This window comes from Haliotis asinina, chromosome 2, assembly GCF_037392515.1.
Source record: "Haliotis asinina isolate JCU_RB_2024 chromosome 2, JCU_Hal_asi_v2, whole genome shotgun sequence".
Lineage (NCBI taxonomy): Eukaryota > Metazoa > Mollusca > Gastropoda > Lepetellida > Haliotidae > Haliotis > Haliotis asinina.
The window spans coordinates 77,752,598-77,775,493 of NC_090281.1; the positions used below are offsets into that span (position 1 = coordinate 77,752,598).

Sequence of the window (22,896 nt, forward strand, 5' to 3'; positions counted from 1 at the left end):
CCTCTTGGATCGACTACTTACATCTGTGGGTTGCACAAGCGCCTTTGGTTATGAGAATCTATTCGAACCTACTTTTGAATTAATGTGATCCTGGCATCCAGACGCCGGCCAAGATATTGTCAAAGTGAGCGACGGAGATTGATTTTACGCCGCCCTTAATAATATTCCCGCAATATCACGACGGAGGACACCAGAAATGAACTTCACAGATTGTACGAATGTGTGCAGTCGAACTCGGTTCTTCGGCGTAACGAGCGATCGGTTTGACCACTAACCTACGCCACCGCCCCACAAAATCAAAGACATTCTGTCACATATCTGAGACGGAAGTACCATAAACGTGTATTTATGATACCAATAATGAGATCTCTATAGTTAATTAGTATGAAGATTAACTGTAATATATGACCAAATGGGAATACAGTGAAAAGTATATCAAGGTCTAACAAAATCGACAGCTAAAGAAATATGGCGAGCTGAGTGAGTGAGAAATGGTCGAACACTCGTAAGTCGGAGAATATTGAATATAGAGGAGGCCAACCCTTACCAGAGAAGAAGCAGCTCTATATGTTCGCCCCATGCGATTGCAAAACGTAGGACAAGCACCAAAAGCCCTCAAAACCAGAATCAAAGGACACCTGACCTCAGTATCCAAACTTGACTCAAAATCAGTCCTATGAGATCACATCAAAGACAATCCCGACCAAAGTATCCATCGGGACAGAACCCAAACCCTGACAACCGCCCTGAAAGACCTCAAGCTCAGGAAACTCCACATCAAAAGACTCCAGCCATTAGTCAACAGTGACCAAGGTTATTACATATCTCCAGCATACTATCTACTCACCAAAGATCCTCATTACTGACAATTCCCCGCTTATTCCCACAGGCTTCACTACCCATTTTACTGTTTTGCAGGCTTTGTTTGTTACGCTCCTATCAAAAGCCATGTGTTGTAAGTGTGTCTGGCTTCCTACCGATCAAACTGTACAGGCATATCCTATAACTTGTATCAGGGAGCCTATATGTACTATATGTTAAGATTTCATAACATTTGTCACAGATGTGACTGATGCCTTGTCCTTAAAGGAAACATATCTTAGTAGTCTGTCAGTCATCCGTTTCTCTGTATGCACTGCTGAATTCGATGCGGCATGGAATCTATTAAATTGTCTAGGTAAGTTTGGGGTAGGTCCATCCATGTCTGGTCAATAACATGACGCCATTAGCAGATGCTTTAGAGTTCCAACTTCTCTGCTTTGTCCTTTATGATCTGCCACACATTTTCTATTGGATTTAAGTCTGCATGGTGACGCAGCGGGAAAATTTAATAAGGTCACGTGATTGTCTTCCAGCCAGGTCAAGGTGTGAAATGATTTGTGGATCGTTGTATTGTCTTGTTGAAGTTGGAGTGGGATTCCACTTTGACCTATGTGGAAATCTAGTACCACCACTTCCTCGTTATTCTGTAGAAGTGAAATTTACTCTCGTCTTTGAAAATCACATTGGAAAAATCCTGGAAGCCATACTTTCTACACCATTCAAGTCGATTAGCCTTATGGTCATCTGTCATCAAGGGGGCTTTTTGCGGTACCTGTTTAGCATATCTAGAGTGTTTTAATGAGCGTCGAATTGTCCATTCTCATACGTCTGGGCCACCTTGACTTGATGCTTTGACAGCAATCTGTTTGGCAGACCAGTTCGGATGCAGCACAGCGAGGCGCGCGACCTCCTCATTAGGCCCCAGGCTCGAGCGACGTCCCGATCCCGGCTTACGCCCTACGCCAACTCCTGCTTCGATTCTTTTCAAAATTCTGTAAACTGATGCCCTTCTAAGGCCTGAAAACTTCACAAGTTTCTTAACTGATCGCACGCCGGATTCATACAATGCCTCAAGTCTACTTCTTTGAGTCATATTTACCATTTCGTCCATTCAGTCGTCTGCTAACAACAAGGTCACGTGACCAGGCCAAAAGTGCATGTACGGGAGATAAGCGCTTGACAACATTGGAAGACAACTCCAATAGCCTATATGAGTGTCCGGCGATCTAATCGCGTATATTATCAGTTTTCATACATGTAACATGTCTCTCGTATTTTTCTGTTCGATGCTATAGTTGTAGATTATCCCTGCTTGTATATATGTTCCCCTTTCTCATACTGTTCATCACTTGCTTGATAACGGTGTAAGAACTCACACCGAAACTTGCTCTCATAGCAATAAATGAATGATGAAGGAGTAAGCATTAACTCCGAAACGTTGTGTTCTCTCATAAAGAAGTTGATATCCATAAAAATCTTCATTCTTTCGAAAGATAAACACACTCGAGCTAGGGCATATCTGATACAGGCTGACCCCTGATGCAATGTTTCCTTAAATGCTTTCATACACTAGATACCATGTCATCCATAATCACCGTTGACGCATTAGTACGTGGGTTGTTATTGTGACTTACAGGGTAACCCGATGAGTTATTTACATGTCAGGTTATAGAAGTGTTTTATTGCCTAATATTTTGTTAATTTTAGGCGTACCACTATCCACAGGCACACTGTAGCGCAATTGGGCTGCGCAGCATAAAGAAAATGACTAGTCTTCTTTACATGCGAGCGAAACTTCGCTCGCATTTAAAGGGGCACTGACGCAGAGCAATTTCCGTGGACTTGTGTAAACTTTTGTTATTGTTTTTCTCCCGTGAGTACCCGGATGATATCCCCGAATTCGTGACTGGTTCGTGACCTCTGCTGCGCAGTCCGTAAGCGCAAGTGATAGTTTTTTATAGACAGATCAACTGAGGTGAAGTCATTTTTACTTCATTACAAATGTATTAGGAAAACAAATGAAACACTTTGAAGGTTAATCATCTGCCAGTGGTAGAAATGGTAAAAAACTATTAGGACGGAAAAATAACGAAGCCAATGTACGTCTCTATATTTTGTCTCATTACCCTAATTAGTTCATTGTCATATTTGTATGATTCTGAAAATCAATAAAAGAACACACGATTTGCTTATACTCATAGTAAATTTCTAACATAACAGCAACATTTATACAGTGTATAGATTGCCAATGTGGATCCTATTTCACACACATACGCGATCTAGTGTGTCATACAGATTCTGCTGAATGCTACAACAAATAAATTAAAACAAAATGCAAATAATGAATGTAAAACAGACTAATTTTATAGCAACAATGTCAGGCTGCTACCTTGTTCAGGAATGTATCCATCAATATCCACGTAAAAGAAATCGTATTCCATTTATCTGCAGCTGGTAAGTAATCCTGCTCTATGTCGCGTGTCTTACAACTGTCTAGTTTGCGAAAAAGTAACACATCGTTTCACGTCTTTCGTTGGTGAAAACTAGATAAACCTCTCATTGGTCTCCCAAGATAGCACACCTGGCAACTAATTGTATGATGTCCACTATTCTAAGTATTTTAGTTAACCAATAATGAGCAATCAATCAACGCAAGGGTGGTTTATTCTTTGAAGGGATGATGTTGTTTTTGCACTCACACTTTACGACAGGGTGTAGTCATCTACACATACTGCCTTTTGACAAATCCGCTAGAAGATAAAAGTAATTAATCAATCAGTGTGTTATCGGTTAATCCTTTGATCGATGTTTGTTTTTGTAACTCGATCAGTTGATAAACCCTCTTGCATCACTTACATGAACATATTACATAACATACAATACATTTGCCATTACAGACCTTAATTTATAATGTTGAGTATTTACTCCAGACAGGAGAAATGCCAAATGGGAACCTTTGTTGAGTAACCTGAGTGGTGTTACTACTAATTATACCTGTTATAAATTCATTAATTGACCATCTAGAGAATGATGACAAATAACACGTGTTGGTTTACACCATCAAACGCGAGTTACAGCAAGGAAGATCTCTGTGTCGCATGCAGCCTGAAAACACTCATGGACCGAAACTGTTTTGAGGATACCAACGGAATTTCGTTACATAAGGAATACACACAGGCATTTGCTGTGTACTTGGGTAAATAGGTGAAATAAGGGGTTTTGTACGTAAGAAAATTTTCAGATTTCTCTACCAAAGGTAAAGTCATCGTTTTTTGTTTACGAATTCAAATAAATCAACTGTGTGTTTTTATTATCATAAATAATAAACCATTGTAGCTACCATAGCTACCAAAATTTACTTATGACATTTGCTATCACAGCTGAACCAACACTCAAAACTACATAAATATAAAGCTTTGCAATCTTCCGTACTGAAACAAATAGCTTGCTACGTGCCTGTAGACATCATATTTTCATGTAACATGATTAAATATCGAGGTTAAAAACACAGAAATAGGATCAAATTTGATCAGTAACTAGATACCATCCAAGCATCCGAAAAGAAATACACTGCTGAGATATTTGGTTACGATCAGACAAGGAATACCATGGATATTTTTTTTTGAAAATGGCATATGATGGGCATCCGGCCTCCTGACTGTTTAAGTGAAGAAATTCTGCTAAAATGGACAGGAGCCCAGTTCCTTTGTCCGTCACGGTCGAAGGAACGGGCGCTGACCAATTTGCAGTTTGGTTTCGTTATTAGACCGTTGGCGAGAAACATTATTCGCTCCGCGTCAGTGCCCCTTTAAGAAGACTTATCATATTCTTTATGCTGCGTAACCCCATTTGCGTAACAGTTTGCCCGTGCACTATCAAACTCTTGTAACTGAGGTCACTCCTGCCTTTCCACATTCCAAAATGGCGTCAGTTGATGTGGAGAAAGGCTATCACCAGGTAAAATTGTTTGCATGTATCAAGTATCAAAGTAGTTGTGTTCGATGTGTCCATTCGTAACGAGAGTGTGTTAACCAAGCAATACTTTTGGGTGTCATTTACTGGTTGAATTTTCATTTGTATCGGCCATATCGTCTACATTTATCATTGACTAACTCGCCTAATTCATCAATACTAGCCTACTTTATAAATATAGACAGTGGGTTAGATATCAATACTATTGGTGATTAGAGATTGTTTTGTGGCCCTTCGCAATCGTTCACAGGGGCACATTTCGGCTCGTTTTATTTATTTCTTATTCATTTAAAAAAACTCGTGTCTAAACAACACGTGTCTGCTCTTCATTTGTCTAATAACCCATTTAATATTATTAGAACAATACTACTTTGACATTGTTCAACAAACCAGGCCCGCGAGAGCTATGGAAACTAATGCCATATCAGGTGACAATCTGTCTAGAGGGCTTGGTTTCAGCTCACAGGACTGTCTAATCATAGGCGCCTATTGATCTAATGACAAAAAACAACAACAGCAACAACACGAGGACAGGTGCATTGATCGACGACACCGCGATAATGACAGCGATGATAAAGTTACCAGCGCATGCACTAGCGTGCAGGAGACAACAGTCGACATAGCAGAGACAGAAGAAAGAAGCGAGACTGACGTCACAGAGGACGTCAGGAACAGACAAGGCTGGACATCACCTCAGCCCGTGGAGTTGAGTGAGTGTGATTTTACGCCATACTCACCAATATGGCAGCTATGTGACGGAGCTTTATAAACAATCGAGTCTGGACCAAGCAACCCAGTGGTCAACAGCATGAGCATCGACGACGCAGTTGGGACACGATGACATGTGTCAACCAAGCAGGCGAACCTGACAACCCGATCCCGTCACCTTCAACAAAAAGAATGGGTTACTGAAGAGGAGATGAAACCGTACTGGCAGGGAAGAATAGCTACTTGTGGGCTCTGAAAGGACTATTGCCATCGGCACATCAGATACACATGTTACGGATGATCCTCTGGTGATGCATGCCAAGCCTCAAGATGAAATTACATTGATATTTTAAGCGTGCCAGGATATTACATTGATATTTTAAGCGTGCCAGGGTTGTTCGACAGAAAGTCCAATTTGGGGTTGATCTTGCTATTTCTGATGTCCTGCTAGGCGGTATAGCAATGCGTCTAAACCAGGTGAAGTGTTCCACCAAGTCTGCCCAGACTCGGTCATTTGTTAGCAAGCTTGAATGAAGTCGGCTGAACTTAAATGTGAAACTGAGGGCTTCCTTTTTGCTACTCAGGACAAGTGACATCCCATGCGCAATCGCCTAAATATTAACATGAAATGTGGACTACGTTATAAATGTAAACTGTTAGAATTTCAGGGTTTAGATGTAGCATAGATGAGACATCCAGTGAAATTAACCACTAACTACTCCACCGCCCCTTTGTATTACAGTTGTTTTATTCGGGGTAATAATGAACTGTGACTTGTATGCGAATATAGCATGACCCCAACTGATGTCAATGGGGCGTTATAAAAGTATTCTTGTGCTTTTCAAATTTAAAATGATATGCAACAGAGAAGGTTCGGGTGATCCTGGCAACTTCAGGCTGGTAAGGCTCGTCATCAGCTCATGGGCATTGCCTTCTCTCCACGCAGGCAAGAGTGCGAATGGGACTTCTCCCAGGAAACGCTGCCTAGTCGAACCCACGCAGAACTCTCCGGAGAATATGTAGACTCTCCAACATTGCAATCTTCCGCATTACGCAGATTGTCAGAAGGGTTGTGCTCCCGATGGAGAACTCTGGCAAGAGATCAACAGTTACTGGTACCATACCCAACGGCGCCGACAACTAATGGGAGTGTAAATTGGATGGATCTATCACAAAGAAGTTTGAAAGCATCATGACAGCCTCCATGACGTTCTGGGCAGGCCCAGGGCGTACCATGGCTAGACCTCGGAGCCGATGCCAGTAGTAGAAGCAACGAGCCATGCCATCATGTCTTTAAGATATGCTTCTCGTGCCAAGGACGGGCGTCCGTAGACAAGGTGTTGGACATCTCTGTACATTCACAACACACTCGACATTTCATGTCAATATTTTCTTTAAAGGTAACATGCAACTAAAACAACACAGTTATCACTTATTCATGATATATAAAATGCATTGCTGATTAAGAAAAAAATGGCACTAAGGCCAGGTGAGAGATGCGAGCCAGGTAATTAACACTATGGCCAGGTGAGAGATGCGAGCCAGGTAATTAGCAGTAGCCGCTGAAGCGTGAGCCTTTGTTCTAGGGCTCTGGCCTGTATCTACAGTGCGACACAATTTAAGATGTATGTTTGTGTGGGTTTGTTTGTAACATTAATATTCAGTTTAAACATATTTATTTCTGATGTATTGTTCAGAAGCTGGATCGGCAAACAAGCAAGAAGGTCATATTAATGCCTATCCAGACAAAATAACATTTATGCGACTTGCATTCATAATATGATTGCAAAAAGTACATGATATCATTAACAACGCGAAGGATATACTATACATGAATATAAACATCTGCACAGCAAAGCACTTTTAGTTCTGCAAATAGCCAGACGAAAACGGAAGGTTGATTAAATGTTATTGGAGTGGTAATAAAGCTATTTTCTGATTTGAAACCATCATGGGTTTTAATTTTTTTCTTTTTTGCCTTTTAGTGTGTAACGAGTAGATTATTTATTTGTTTGTGTACACAACCAAGACCAGACTGCTGCTGATCTCATACTCCTGACAGACATACTGTTTCAAGCTCAGCGAACCTATTCACAGCGCATAAGTTTTATGCGTTTTAGTGAATCGTTTGAACTCCGATTTTTCATCGCGTTTTTTTTTCAACTGATATAGGTTGAATTGGCATATTTGATGATTTGTTTTGGTGAGTGCATACCGAAATGTATCAGAATCTGCAAAATTATGTTTTACCTTGAATGTGACCTTTGAAAATCACATATTGGTGGGATGTCACTGGTACTGGGTTGCAGAAGAGAAGTCCTCAGTTATACATTTAAATTCAGCCGAATTCATCAAAGCTTCTCAACAGTCTGGACAGACGTGGTGCAACACTTCACCTGGTTTAGTCCCATCGCTTTATCGCCCAGCAGAACATCAGAAATGGCATGATCAACCCAAATTTGACATCCTGTCGAACAACCGTGGCACGCTTAAAATACCAATGTAATTTCATCTTGAGTCTTGACATGCATCGACCCGTGAAGGTCACGGGGTAGAACAGGCCTTCAGCAACCCATACCTGAAATAAACGGCGACTATTCTTGTCGTAAGAGGCAACTAAGGGGGTCGGGTGGTCAGGCTTGCTGACTTGGTTGACACGTCATCGGTTCCGAATTGTTCAGATCGATGCTCATGTTGTTGATCACTGGATGGTCTGGTCCAGACTCGATTATTTACAGACCGCCGCCATATAGCTGGAATATTGATCCCGGCGTAAAACTAAACTCACTCACTCACTTGACATGCATCACCAGAGAATCATCCGATACATGAATAAGGGCAGAAGACATTATATTATTATAAGAACCTCTACTTCAATCAAACCCCGACCCCACGAACTGCTTGGAATATGCATGTATGAACGATTTAGGGAGGAACGAGAGTGGTGGGCTCTGTTTTCAGAAAATGATCCTTCTGGTCGGACATTCAAGTGTCTGGATATCCTATTTTGTAGAGTCAGCTACTCCAAAGGAACAGGAAAGGTCTCGCACAGCAAACGTATTAATTGCTTCGACCTTGTTTCGTGCATTCAATTCCAGATTTTCTTTAAAGCTGGTTTATACTCGACCGTGAGTTTGTCTTGAATCTGGACATTCTGGAGCTTATCTCGAACGTGCATTCCAAGAAAGGTGTAGGCCTATTTCATTACTTTGCTGAAATCACACATATTAACTCATAAATATGGACGTGCAAACCTAGTTCGTATATGATTTGTAATCCCTCAGCGTTTGTTTGGAGCTTGGGAAAAGTCGAACCTTATATCCCAAAGGTTATGACACAAGACTTTTCAATTATCTGTCGATATTGTTGCAACAGTGAGTTTTGCTTAATATGTATTTCAGGGAGGTCCCACTTTGTGCTTGGACGTTACATCCATCAATGAACTTTCTCCCCGCAGCCCGACTATCATTGACATTAAAGGTAATAACCAGGGTCGGCCAAGTCTTCAAGTAGAGATCGATAACCGATTCCTAAATATCGATCATCCATTGATACAGATCGGTGATGTAACTATATGCAGAAATGCCGAAAGACATCATTTCACATGAAAGTCAAGCACTGATACAGGTTTCGTTACTTCAGCTTGTGAAGACAATCTGTGGTCACACCTGTCGTGATATCGGTGGAATAATCCGATTCCTAAAAGCGGCGTAATAACCATATTCATTCACTCACCTTTTCATGTTCTGATCATAGAACCGCCGCCGACCAATGAGATCCTGAATGGAAGACAGAAGGTTACACTCTCATGGAGCCTCATGAAATCTCGTGGAGTTGACTTCCTCAAGGGATTCCTCATCATCCTTGCAGGGTCACGTAAGTCACATGTCCATGAGGTCTGTCCGGTGTTTGAGTCTAGGACTTTGTGTAAAGCTCAATTTGTCTCAGTGACTCTGTTTCCAGTACATTATTTTAAACTTATAAACATTTAGCCTCGACGGGTCAGGTTTATCCACACCAACCAGTGTTTGTTGTACGAGACAACTCAGTGGACTGGAAGTACCACGTCCGGAAACTTGGACGTTTATGCTCCATTGTACAATTTCTTCTGAAGATCCGGGTTGGAATTCGTCTTCAGTAACTTATGCTTGTCGTAAGAGGCGACTAACGGGATCGAGTGGTCAGACTCGCTGACCTTGTTGACTCATATTATTGAATCATAGAGGGTAGATCGATGCAAATGCTGTAGATCACTGGACTGTCTGGTTCAGCCCCTGATTTTTACAGACTGCCGCCATATAGCTGGAATATTGCTGAGTGGCACGTAAACCAAAACTGACTCACTCATGAAGCTGAGCGCAGCTTCAAGGCGTCGCTAGTTATTCACAACTCATCTGAGTTTACATTACATTAACATCTGAGTTTACATGACATTTACATCTGAGTTTACATTACATTAACATCTGAGTTTACATTACATTAACATCTGAGTTTACATGACATTTACATCTGAGTTTACATGACATTTACATCTGAGTTTACATGACATTTACATCTGAGTTTACATTACATTAGCATCTGAGTTTACATGACATTTACATCTGAGTTTACATTACATTAACATCTGAGTTTACATGACATTTACATCTGAGTTTACATTACATTAACATCTGAGTTTACATTACATTAACATCTGAGTTTACATGACATTTACATCTGAGTTTACATGACATTTACATCTGAGTTTACATTACATTAGCATCTGAGTTTACATGACATTTACATCTGAGTTTACATTACATTAACATCTGAGTTTACATGACATTTACATCTGAGTTTACATGACATTTACATCTGAGTTTACATGACATTTACATCTGAGTTTACATTACATTAGCATCTGAGTTTACATGACATTTACATCTGAGTTTACATTACATTAACATCTGAGTTTACATGACATTTACATCTGAGTTTACATTACATTAACATCTGAGTTTACATTACATTAACATCTGAGTTTACATGACATTTACATCTGAGTTTACATTACATTAGCATCTGAGTTTACATGACATTTACATCTGAGTTTACATTACATTAACATCTGAGTTTACATGACATTTACATCTGAGTTTACATGACATTTACATCTGAGTTTACATGACATTTACATCTGAGTTTACATTACATTAACATCTGAGTTTACATGACATTTACATCTGGGTTTACATTACATTTACATCTGGGTTTACATCACATTTACATCTGAGTTTACATGACATTTACATCTGAGTTCACATTACATTTACATCTGAGTTTATCATAATGGAGTATAGTTGCATCATTATACATTCAGCTTACAGTTCATGTTTAATTTGTCCCCTTTCAGTGGTGTTCTTAGGACTTTTGATGGCTGTCCCAGTTGCTATGATAGTAATGGGTAAGTTATGTGTGATCAACATGGACAAACAGGGGGATGGGATGGGTTGGAGATGGTGTGGGAGGTTAGGGGCATAATGTTTATGAGAAAACATTTTCAGTTTTTCATACGGAGGGTTATCTTTAGAGCTGATGACAAAGTTTAATATGATGATTCAGTCAAGAATGACGATACAGATCCGAGCCCAGTACAGGATTCAGTTTATTACAGCTGATGTTGAATAATATGTAGACAGGGGTTTATCATGGATGTGGATTTCGGGTTTGCTCTTGGTAAAGATTTAAGAGGTCAAGGGTATTACGATGTCCTCTCCCAACTTTCTAAAACAATAAACTTATAAGGTGAATGAGTGACTTTGGCTTTACTCCGCTTATAATAATATTCCAGCAATTTCACGAGGCGGACGCCAGAAGTGGGCGTCACACATTGTGCTCATGTTGGAATCTAACCAGGGTCGTCAGCATGACGAGCAAACGCTGTAACCATTTGACTATACCTATTAGATATCCAGATAAGGAAATCAGATATATATGAGAACATGGGTCATTATTACAGATTCCCATGGATGTTATTGAACACAAATTCCTACTGCACAGAACATACATATACATAATACTGTCGCGGGGATGAGGGTTCCCCATCTACATATCTATTGTTTTGTGTCGATAGAAAATAGAGATGTACTCATTTCACGTTACCCAGATATCAGTCATCATCTGCATGTAGTCATGTTTCAAAATTTCGGCATTTTGCAGGATCCATCCATCTATATGACTGTCACGCCGAGGTCCACATTCCCATATTTTTAATCGGTGGTGGTAGTGTGTGGATAATACTATGGATAGTTATTTTAACGAGGGCCTATTGCTGCAAAAAATCAGAGGAAACGAAAGGACAAGAGGAAGGGAAGAAACTAAAACCGCTTGAGAGCTTCGTCTGCACTGTCATGGGTTCCTGGTTTTTGGCAGGTAAGTCAATATCACCCTGATAAACCTCCTGAAGATCCGGGTTAGAAATCGTCTTGTGCAATCTATGCTTGTCTCCACCCTTGGAGAGCCGCCGGGTTAGAACTGGTCTTCAGTAACCCATGCTTATCTCCCTCCGTGAAGATCGGGGTTAGATTTGGTCTTCAGTAGTCCAAGCTTGTCGCCACCTTTGAAGATTCGGGCTAGAAATGATCTTCAGTAACCCATACTTGTCTCCGCCCGTGAAGATCCGGGTTAGAATTCTTTTTCAGTTACCCATGCCTGTCTCCATCCGTGAAGATTCGGGTTAGATTTGAGCAATCCATCCTTGTCTCTATCCGTGAAGATCCGGGTTAAAATTCTTTTTCAGTTACCCATGATTGTCATATGAGGCGACTGACAGAGATCGGGTATCATCTGAGCAGACTTCGCGTCTGTTTATGATATCTATGCTTGTCTCCGCCAGTGAAGAGCCGGAACGGAATTGGTCTTCCGTTACCTGAGCTTGTCTCCAGCCAAGAAGATCCGGGTTAAAATTGGTCTTCAGTTACCCATGCTTGTCATAAGAGGCGACGGACAGGGATTGGGTATCAAATCAACAGACTTAGCATATGTTTATGACGGGTGCCACCAGTAGGGCAGAATTCACTCACCTTTCCGCAAACATTTTGTATCATCATTAAGTTTCCAGCCTTGAGACTTATGAACCCATGTTCTGTCATCGTACAGCATGTTGACAACCACGGGATGGTATGGTCAGACTCTATTTGCTTACAAGACACATCGTATTGCTGTAATACTGCTGAATACTATTTATCCTCATGATATAGTCACATTTGTTCAATCGACACTGTTTTAGCAGACATATCTCATGGGAAAGGATGGGTTAGGAAAGGATTTTGTCGCTTCTATTTGTTTATTTCCAGTTCCATAATAGTATCCATTGCATTGGTTCAACAACCTGACCCTTGAAGGTCCGGATTCGAACTGATCTTCAGTAACCCATTTTTGTCGTAAGAGGCGACTAACGGGATCTGGTGGTCAGGGTCGCTCACTTGGGTGACATGTTTTTGTGTCCCAGTTGCCTACATCTATAAGCTATGACGTTGATCACTGGATTGTCTGGTACAGACGTTTAACAGACCGCCGCCATAAAGCTGGCATGTGGCGTAAAAATAAATAAACCCACGCACTCACTTTCTCGGCAACTTTGTTTTCCTCGATGAGAAATATTAAAAAGTTAACATGACCACTGAAGGAATATTCAATCAATTTCATGAATCATCTACATTCCAGGTTTTGTCGATCAAGTGACTTTTGTTTGGAGAATAATACATCATTTTCATTCTCATTCCTTAACTGCATTTCATGCTTGTATTTGCCAAACAGTTTTGTTGTTGATGGATTAGAAATATTAAAAAAGTTAGCATGAACTTTATTTTTGCAGGCAGTGTGTGGGTGTACGGAACCTACAACCACTTTGATTCTGACCCTGCATCAGGGAACTACTGTGACCACACACTGTACTGGTTTGCATTCTGGTTGATCACGGCCACCTACATCATGCTTGGAAGCTTGACATTCATTTGGTGCATATACTTGTTCGTCGGCAGCATGAAAACCCGCAAATAAAACACTACAAATTCAATTCATTATCTCCCCGTTGGCACAAAACATTTTAGGCAACTTCTCAAATCTTTTGCCCCTTGCAATCTACTCAGTATTTAAGACATCGTTTATAAATAGTTATGTCTTATTTTGTAGTATATGTCGTGTAATGAGTTAAGTTTGGATTTTTCATATTTTCAGCATTTAATTGTTCAATAGTTCATCTTATGATCCATGTGATGACAAAATACAGAATATTGGGGTGGTCCTTAAATGTTTAGTTGAGTATAATCATATCATAGGAAATATTTTATTTTTGACCATGCCATGAATTCTGAATGTAACAAACTTCAATTGTTAAGTGTGGTATGAAAAAAGCAATGAATGATGTTTCAGTAAGAATATTTTTCTGTAATAGTGTTTACCGTTATTAACAGTTTACTGCATTTCATAATTATCCACCCTTAACTGCTGTTATTGTATAGTTGTGATTTCCTCTCTTGCAGAGTCTAATGCAGTACAAATACAGTTATTCTTAAAATTCTTAAAGTCTTAAAATCATTTGTCATGTTTTAGTAAATGAATTCTGTTCAATGCCACTATTGCCGGCAATATGGAAGTAAAATTTACGTACCATTACAATAAGAATAGGACTGGTCTTATCCAGTATCAGGGTACTGTGCTCATGTCAAAAGCCTCCGGATGCGCCTTTCACGATGCAACCCTCCCTAAGGTTAACCTCATCTCCAATTCTTTAACACCGCACTAAGGTTGCCTTAGTGACTTACGATCAACTTAGTGCTTTGTGAAAGGAGGCTCAACTCCATAACGCTCGACCAGTCTGTTTTTGACATTGTTATTGTTATATATAATCATGCAATTATTGTTGTTGCTGTCACAGGATAAATTGAACCAGGTGGAACATTCTTATTTTATCCATAACGTTTCCACATATGTGGCCATCATTTATACAGTAATTGTCTCCCTTTGGTAATTGGGAATTAGCTTTTAACTAATGATATGTTGAAGAATGAGACTAGTCTTGGTTTCATCTTCTTTTTATTCTGTTCAGTTTTAATACAAGGCCTGAAACGTTGCATTCAAGAATAAATACAAGATGAAATCCAGAAAATTGTTTGTTCATCAAATAGCATCTTGTCAAAAATGCCAATCAATAATATATATTATGTTGTTAAAATAAAATTGTTTATAAAATGTGTGTTGCTCCTTTTGATCTCAGCAATAGCTTGAATAAAATATAGTTACAAGTAAGTGTTCACGTTGATTGTTGGCTATGTTGCTAGCTCAGTTTGTGAGCGATAATACATATTATTGATTATACTGTCTTTTGATTTCTAAAATATGCGTTTTAAAATGGAAAGGTTTGGGAAAATAACGTCATTAACACAATTGCTTATTATGCATCCTCTTTGTGAATTTATACAATCAAATTCTTCCAACCAGTATTAAATGCACAACATTTCATTTTTTCTGCTAACCCAGAAAACAAAATAGTAACCCAAATGGTAGAGCTGATTAAATTGCAGTGACTTTTCCTACTGGTTGACAGCCGCTGTTCTGAGTTACGTCCCTTGAACATGCCAAAATGATGTTGGATCAGATTTTTTCAGATTGTCGCTAAAACACAGGGCATACCATTGACAGTTGGATTGCCTACTCAAGTACAAAATGTAAACCCATTTGTGGTGTGGGGTGATATTGCTGGCATTCTGCCGGCATATCGTTGAAGGCGGGTTTAACACATTCACTCACGCTCAACGTTATCCACTCACAAACGTTTAGTCTGACCGATACCGCACGTTTCTACTGGAGAATTAGAATGTACTGAATGGGTGTGAGTGAGTTTAGTGTTACGCCGCTTTTAGCAATGTCACAACGGAGGACACCAGAAATGGGCGTCAGACATTGTACCCATGTGGGGAATAGAATCAGGGGCTTCGGCGTGACAGACGTAAAACCAAACTCACCCACTCACTCCTATGATAAGAACAAAGGACCATCGGCAAACTAGCAAATGCTCAGTTGTGACGTTGGGGTAGCCTTGTGGTTCAAGCGTTGGCTCGCCAAGCCGGAAACCCAGGTTCGACACGCCTCATGGTTACACTTTGTGAAGCCCATTTCAGGAGTCCCCCACAGTAATATTGAATGATTATTGCCAAAAAGCGTCGTAAAAACATATTCACTCTCTCCCTAGATCGGCCTGACATATATACCGTAGGATCGTTTGTTAAAAGTTGTTGCAAGCGACTTGCAAGCAAACACAAATGCCCAAACTAACAATCATATTCAGCGGTGTATTTCCATGAAAGAGACTGTAGTTAACTTGAAAAAAAATGTTCAGCTTCACTGCGCTGAGTCGTTTCATTCATATTAACAATTACCCATGTATAGAGTCGTTCTAAATAGAATGTGCAGAATGAATACATAACCGTGAATACTATGCAGGCCTGCTTGCACATAGATAATACACACAACACTGTAGTTAATTCAAAAACGGTGAGCGGAGGTACACTCCTCTACTGTGGGATAACAGGTTACATCAACACGCCTAAATAGCACACCTCCTTCTAGCCTGTGTTTGCGATTGTCAATCCCTACCGCATTTTACAACGCGCATTCTTGGTTTGCAACTAGGACACGCATATATCAGCCCTATATCGTACTGGGGATGCTATGCACATGTGCCCGTTCATCGTTTGAGAACACGTTTTCCCAGTATTGACAATGGATGAAGACCGTGAACCCGCTGCTGGACCAGCGAAGAAGGAATGGCCAGAGCTCCTTCATAAGGTAAGAGACTCACCTTTACGATGCATTGCTCATATACATTAAACTGTTATAGGTTTTTCGTCAGATATATACACGATATACCTTATAGAACATTGGCGATTAACGAATTATTGGTGTTTTAAGACGCCCGGAGAGGAACAGAAAATATGGATCCGCGATCTGTGCATGATACTGTCACTTATGTATGGCTCACATAACGTCTTTGAAAACTTTTCACTAGGGAACGACTCTTGGGGCCATGACTTTTGACATTTTGTCACAGTGAACGTTTAAATATGATTTTATTTGCTTGTTGCACTACACTCGGCAATATTCTACCTAAATTTATATGGCGGCGGTTTGTAATAATCGATTCTGGGTCAGACAATCCGGCGATCAACATCATGAGCATCGATCAGCGAAGTTACAGCTAAGATACTAAGATACAACAATATGTGCACATTCAATATGAACATTGTAGCAAAGGATCACACCTTTCTCGTATTAACGTCTTTAAATGGTACAGCTGGGACCATATAGCTTATACATAATTTGTTAACTCATACCTCCCCACGATCAGCTAATCAACCGTTACCCCCCCCCCCCCAAAAAAAAAAAAACAAAACAAAAAAAACAACAAAAAACCATGGATACTATATCTCTATATACTTTCACGCAGCCAAAAACAACGCCTGATCTAAGCTGGGAGAAGGAATTACATAGTTACATATAATTATCCCCGAATGATGAAACGATCCGTAATGAAATGGTTAATTTTATTGTTAATAGTTATATATATTTAGGTACCAATCAGTGAGGAATCCAGAATTATGTACATTTTGTATGTGTCTGCATACTCTGTGTGTTTCGTATGTTCTGTATGTTGTATTGATATGAAGACGCTGTAAATCTTTGCTTTTTTGCTTTTTCTTGACTGAATTTCATGTACAATATGTATTTGAGAGAGGATATTGACCGGTTTCTTTTCCAGCTTGCCGTTGATGCTAGAGATGCTATACTACAAGATAACCCTGATCTAAAGGTACATGTATTCCCCTTGTTTTTGTGTGGTCCGCCGATTGCTTGTTTGTTGTTTAATACGGCACTCAGCTCTTGCCCAGCTCTCAGCTCTCTGGAGACAGTCGTGTCTGGACCAGACAATCCAATGAGCAACAGCATGAGAATCGATCTTTGCAACTGGGATACAACAATATATGTAAACCAAGTCAGCGACCCTGGTCACCGGACGTTCTTGGGGTAACCTATAGTGATTAAAGTGCCACCTAATGCCACCTGAATTGGTAGTCTGTCATGTCGCAGCGCAGTAGCCATAAAGCCTTAGTTTATGGGGGGAAATGGCCTCTGCCTCGTCAATCAGGGCTAGCAGGTCTATGGCGATCGCACTTCCCGTATTTTAAGATGGACTTTCAACCACTTCTGTCAACGTAACGGGGTCCTACTGGACGTCATGATTCATGGAGTTCAGCATCATGTGACCATCAAAATCGTTTTTGTGTCAACATGTCCTTCAAATATACTATCTATAAATTCCACGTATACCGTTATTATAAAGAATGGTTTGATGGGAGCCTGCATAATATTATAACTTCTTGTGTCGCTAGGTATTTGTACTGCCTGCGGGCTCATCTGTGACGGAGGCCATCTGTCAGAACAGAGTCAGAATCTACGTACAGGAAGATGGAACCGTCGCTACCATTCCCAGGATTGGTTAAACAAATGGGTTTATCTAGACCTGATCTCAAGCCAATATCCGTATCGTGTCAGCAGCAATAGTTTACTGTCTTTACAGTCTCCAGAAACGGAAGTGAATGAATCCCAGTTTATGGGAATATATCATATAACAACTACTTCTATGGCTTAAAATAACTCGAATATACAGGTAGAGTTTGATATACTCAGGTCATTGCATTGAATGTAGCCTTGCAATGATAACAACAAAAAGGTTGACTTGAGCAACATTTATTAACTATTCTTTATCATTCTACTTTGAACAATATTATCCTCTTTTACCCCAGATAAATGAACAGTCTGCCAAGATCACTTACTTACTCTAGTGTATGGAATATCCCTGCCTAAGCTCAAACAGCTATATTTACTTACGCTCCTATATGAAGGAGGATGTGTGGGGGCAGATCTTGCTTAACGTAAGACATAGCTCAACACAGATTTTAGTTACGATGTTGCGAGGTAGACATCGTTGCTCCCGAGAAGAAGACGATGCGTACATGAAAGACACTAATACATTGTGAGCATGTGATCCATGAATAAAATGCCATTTGCACAATCTGATAGAGTTACTGTTGTAAGCGCCACCAGTCGGCAGCGACTAAACGCATAGCTTGACAGTAGCAGTATACAGGACAAACACTACATGAACACAGCGGGCATTTATGCAGGTACATGTTCTGCATGAACAGGCCCAAAATATGGCGTTTGTGGGTTGACAGTGTTTTCTCGTAGCTAATGTTCAAGACCTGCGAGGGGCGGTGTGGTAGTTTAGTGGTTAAAGCGTTTGTTCTTGACGCCGAAGACCAGGGTTCGATTCCCCACATGGGCACAATTTGTGAAGCCCCTAAGCCCCTGGTGTCCCCTACCGTGACATTGCTGGAATATTGTTAAAAACAGCGTAACACTAAACTGACTCACTCGCTTAAGACCTGCCATGGCTAAAAGCAACAGAACGTAACAAGTGCCCGAGTGAATATGAGTTTACGCCGCTTTTATCAATACTCCGGCAATATCATAGAGCGGACGCTTTAACCACCAGTCACAAACCACCTCACAACGAAACAACGCCGACAGACAATTGAAGAGAAAGACATGTATATGTCAGATTTTCACTGTATCCAGACACTTACTCATTACTACTGAGAACATGGACATGGTACATTACGTGACCGACTCGGACCAAGCTGACCATTGCTATGATGCAAGATGGTTATGTCATTGCCCTGCAGAGTTGAACAACAGGAAGCCTTTGCAGCAGAGCTTCCTTGCCAAGAATATCTGACAGACTTTGCGGGACCATTTCCCTGTGATTTTAGAGTGGATTTTATGTTCATATAAATTGACGCAACGATAGCCTAGCCAGGAGAAAGCGTCGGACAAATTGTTTGGTCGGTTGGTTCTTATTCAGGGCTGCCCGCAGAAACATTCCAGATATATGGTGGCGACCTGTTAATAGTCTAGTCTGGACTAGACAACCCGGTGATCCTATTCATCTTTGGGTGCATGATTATGTCAGCCATGAAATGGAGCATGAGCACCTGGGACGTGGAACAAGCATAGGTTAAGAAAGACAACTTGTAACCTGGGTCGTGACGGGTATATGGGGCAAACTTTGTTAGAAACGCGTACAATGGGGCAAATCAAAGGGGAGGAAAATGTCTTGCTGATGTGAAGCCAGTAAAAGAGAGAAAAGACCCCCACCCACCCAATCCACTTCACGATTCCAACTACATAATAAGTACATGTATACACATGTGTCTTTGAACCATTATCGAATGTTGATGACACCAGGTGTTTGCTAAAAGTCTGTTCCACTGGTGACATACCGACACGAACAAGATTATCTGTACTTCATATGTGAAAATTTAAGTGTGAATTTACTGCATGACAGAATGTTTCAGAAGACCTACTGTAATTAGAGCAGACGAGTTTTTTTTCATGTGGTGGTCAGTGCAGCTGAAGTTTTGTTACTTTCAAGTTAAAAGCAGTACCGTTTCTTTGACCCGTTAGTATATTATATGTGTGATCGTATACTCAGTACTTTTCTTCTTTATGTTATGTCAGTTGTTCACGCTTGAGTGATATGCAATGACATAACTTGTAGAGCAGCTTCGTTTAGAATGTAAATACTCCCACAAATAGGGCATGTCAACATAGAAGCACTTCAGACGAACGATATGAAAGCTGTTACAGACGCTCAAGGCCAGCATACTGTCGGAAAATTCGAATAGAGCGGTTTGAATTTCAACAGAGTCGATACATTTGGTAGAGGCCGTTGCAAAGTCGTAATGGAGCGGGAAAGACAGCAATGGACGACGAAAGACGAATGGCCCGAAATGGAAGGAAAGGTGAGGTTAAGGATCGACTGTTTGTTCCACATGTACGAGTTGTAACATCAGTACAAATTATTTGTTGTTCAACGCTTCAAAACTCGCGAAAATCTGGATTTGAATTGATCCTCAACTACCTATACTTGTCGTAAGAAGCGAGTAACGGGATCGGGTGGTCAGGCTCGCTGACTTGGTTGTCATCGGTTCCTATTTGTGTAGATCGATGCTCATCCTGTTGATCAGTCGAATATGTGGTCCACATTAAGTTGATACAATACTGCCGCCATATAGCTGGAATATCGCTGAGTGCGGCGTAAACCTAAACTAACTCACTCACTCACTCTGCTCATGATGGTAGACACTGAACTGTCAGATCCACTCTAGATTATTTACAGACCGCCGCCATATAGCTGAAACATTCCTGAGAGCGGCGTAAACCTAAACTCACTCACTCACTCACTCACTCACTCTGCTCATGATGGTAGACACTGAACTGTCAGATCCACTCTAGATTATTTACAGATCGCCGTCATATAGCTGAAACATTCTGAGAGCGGCGTTGAAACAACAAACGAACATAAAATAGGATCATTGATTGCTTGTTTTGAAGATTCTGTTTGGCAAACACAATTGACAGTTTTATGCTCGATATTCTAAAAGTCAGGGAAATGCAGTTTTAATTAAAGGCTTCGCAAGAAAATCAACAAAATATAGGTCCATGTGATAGTGTCAGCAGTCATGATGAAATTCTATCTTCCAGAATGGAGATTTAGTCCGAGGCATCATCCTCAGCGAGGCGCCGAATCTGGATGTAGGTATTCCATTGCAGAATACAGTTTTTTCTTCATAACGTCCTTGTCGGAATTCCATAGACAGGTCTATATTTGACTAACTGATCTAAATGACTTTCAATACAATGTGTAGTGAATACAGATTCTCCCGGCTGGTGTGCCAAAAGGTATTAAAGATAGTTTGCTGCACATGGTTTGTTGTTTAACGCCGCACTAAGCAATATTCCAACTATATGAAAGCTGTATGTAAATAGTAGTGTCCCGACCAGACAATACAGTGATCCACAGCACGAGCATCGATGTACGCAGCTGGGATGCGATGACATGTATCAACCAAGCGAGCAAGCCTGACCACCCATATTCCATGGTCTGCCTGGATTCTCAGATGATCACGTAACGTACCGTGTTAGTACGAAAACCAAAGTTTCTGGGATCCAGAGAGTATCCGAGACGGCCATCTAACGACGTTATTGGGCAGTGAGGGAGCCCAGTGGCCGAAACGTCCCCTCGTCATGCCAGTGAGCCAGTTGGATTCCTCCATGGTACCACGTGTGATGACCATTTCGGGTGTCTTCCGTCGTTCATCCTCGATATCTCCACAATAAAACTTCACTATATGCTGGATGCATCTACTGATAATTTGGTTACTTCGCTTTCTTGGCTCCGCGTTCTCACAGTAGCCAAGCAGATTATCCGTCGTTACAACTGTGTCAGGTAATGCGGTCGCATCAATGAAGGTTTGTTCGCAGGGCGACTCAGATTTAATACAGAAAATAATGGGGAAATACAGACAAATTGTCAGGTCAGACACTTTGAAAATATATATATGCAAGAACTCCCTCTACGTCTCTCACAGTTCTTCTGCATTAAGTGTGTTGCCAAGACTAATCGGTTAGGTAATTTAGAAAGGGAAAGTGAATTGTGATTGGATCGCTCAATTCACCAGCGTAGACACCTCATTGGATAAACAGAGAAAGGGAGGTAATAAAGTTATAGGGAAGATGCATCCAGGGTAGAGTGAAGATTTATCGGAACGTATACCCTGGAGATATCGTGGATTATCGTGATACTGCTGGAATATTGCTGACAGAGGCGTTAAACCCAACTCACTCACTCACTCCATACATTTTGGGCCGTCCGTGAAGGCCCGGGATAGAATATGAAACTAAATTATATATGTAAAATATACCATATTTCATACATTGACAGGTGGTCATTGTCTCCGCTGGCAGCATGGTTACCGCAGACCACCGCCTCGACAGGGTCAGAGTCTACATCGACGAGGACGGCAACGTAGTGGGCACACCAAAACGAGGCTAGCCCAAACCAGTCTTGTTCCTGGAGCAGGGTGTGCTTAAATACCGTTTGTACCTATGAATTAAACATTGGAAAATGTAGTTTTTAATACGCGTCTGTATTTTCATCTGTCCCATACCATGTTTTTTATTGAATAAAAATATACTCTGTTAACATGTCGTGCCAATCTCTTCGGCAATAGCCATGTCCGATCCATGCACCCAAGGCTATAATTCTCTATCATGTTCTGTATCCGGTGATATTCAAACCAGTACTATATTTCCTATGAAATCTGACTTTTCGTGTCGTTGAAAAGAATCCTTGTGGTATTTTGTTGAAGACTCAGGTACACAACAAATGGATCAAAATGTCGACAATCCCATGTCACCTTAAAGCGTCTTTGACACTTTCCCTTTGCGTTT

At 40.7% G+C, this 22,896-nt stretch overlaps 2 protein-coding genes and 1 long non-coding RNA gene across 3 annotated transcripts; all 3 read left to right on the top strand.

Annotated features, from left to right (window-relative positions):
- Positions 1–4,654: 4,654 nt before the first annotated feature.
- Positions 4,655–14,786, top strand: LOC137272889 (transmembrane protein 272-like). The gene is made up of 6 exons (XM_067805305.1): positions 4,655–4,779; positions 8,904–8,982; positions 9,259–9,378; positions 10,895–10,945; positions 11,701–11,913; positions 13,358–14,786. Exons 1-6 carry the CDS (start codon positions 4,744–4,746, stop codon positions 13,540–13,542), a joined length of 684 nt encoding a protein of 227 aa, XP_067661406.1. The 5' UTR covers positions 4,655–4,743; the 3' UTR covers positions 13,543–14,786.
- Positions 14,787–15,939: 1,153 nt separating this feature from the next.
- LOC137274367 (uncharacterized) lies at positions 15,940–18,615 on the top strand. Its single transcript, XM_067807521.1, has 3 exons — positions 15,940–16,329; positions 17,300–17,350; positions 17,931–18,615. The coding sequence occupies exons 1-3, from the start codon at positions 16,264–16,266 to the stop codon at positions 18,039–18,041; spliced, it is 228 nt and encodes a 75-aa protein (XP_067663622.1). The 5' UTR covers positions 15,940–16,263; the 3' UTR covers positions 18,042–18,615.
- Positions 18,616–20,180: 1,565 nt separating this feature from the next.
- On the top strand, positions 20,181–22,648 carry LOC137274368 (uncharacterized). The gene is made up of 3 exons (XR_010956178.1): positions 20,181–20,405; positions 21,148–21,198; positions 22,388–22,648. It is a non-coding gene; the product is annotated as an uncharacterized lncRNA (long non-coding RNA).
- The last annotated feature ends 248 nt before the right edge of the window (positions 22,649–22,896 follow it).

Coding starts and splice junctions, on each gene's coding strand:
- LOC137272889 (XM_067805305.1), top strand. CDS start 4,744: ATGGCGTCAGTTGATGTGGAGAAAGGCTATCACCAG. Junction 4,780..8,903: donor TGGAGAAAGGCTATCACCAG/GTAAAATTGTTT, acceptor TATGTATTTCAG/GGAGGTCCCACTTTGTGCTT. Junction 10,946..11,700: donor AGTTGCTATGATAGTAATGG/GTAAGTTATGTG, acceptor GGCATTTTGCAG/GATCCATCCATCTATATGAC.
- LOC137274367 (XM_067807521.1), top strand. CDS start 16,264: ATGGATGAAGACCGTGAACCCGCTGCTGGACCAGCGAAGAAGGAATGG. Junction 16,330..17,299: donor GGCCAGAGCTCCTTCATAAG/GTAAGAGACTCA, acceptor TTTCTTTTCCAG/CTTGCCGTTGATGCTAGAGA. Junction 17,351..17,930: donor AAGATAACCCTGATCTAAAG/GTACATGTATTC, acceptor TTGTGTCGCTAG/GTATTTGTACTGCCTGCGGG.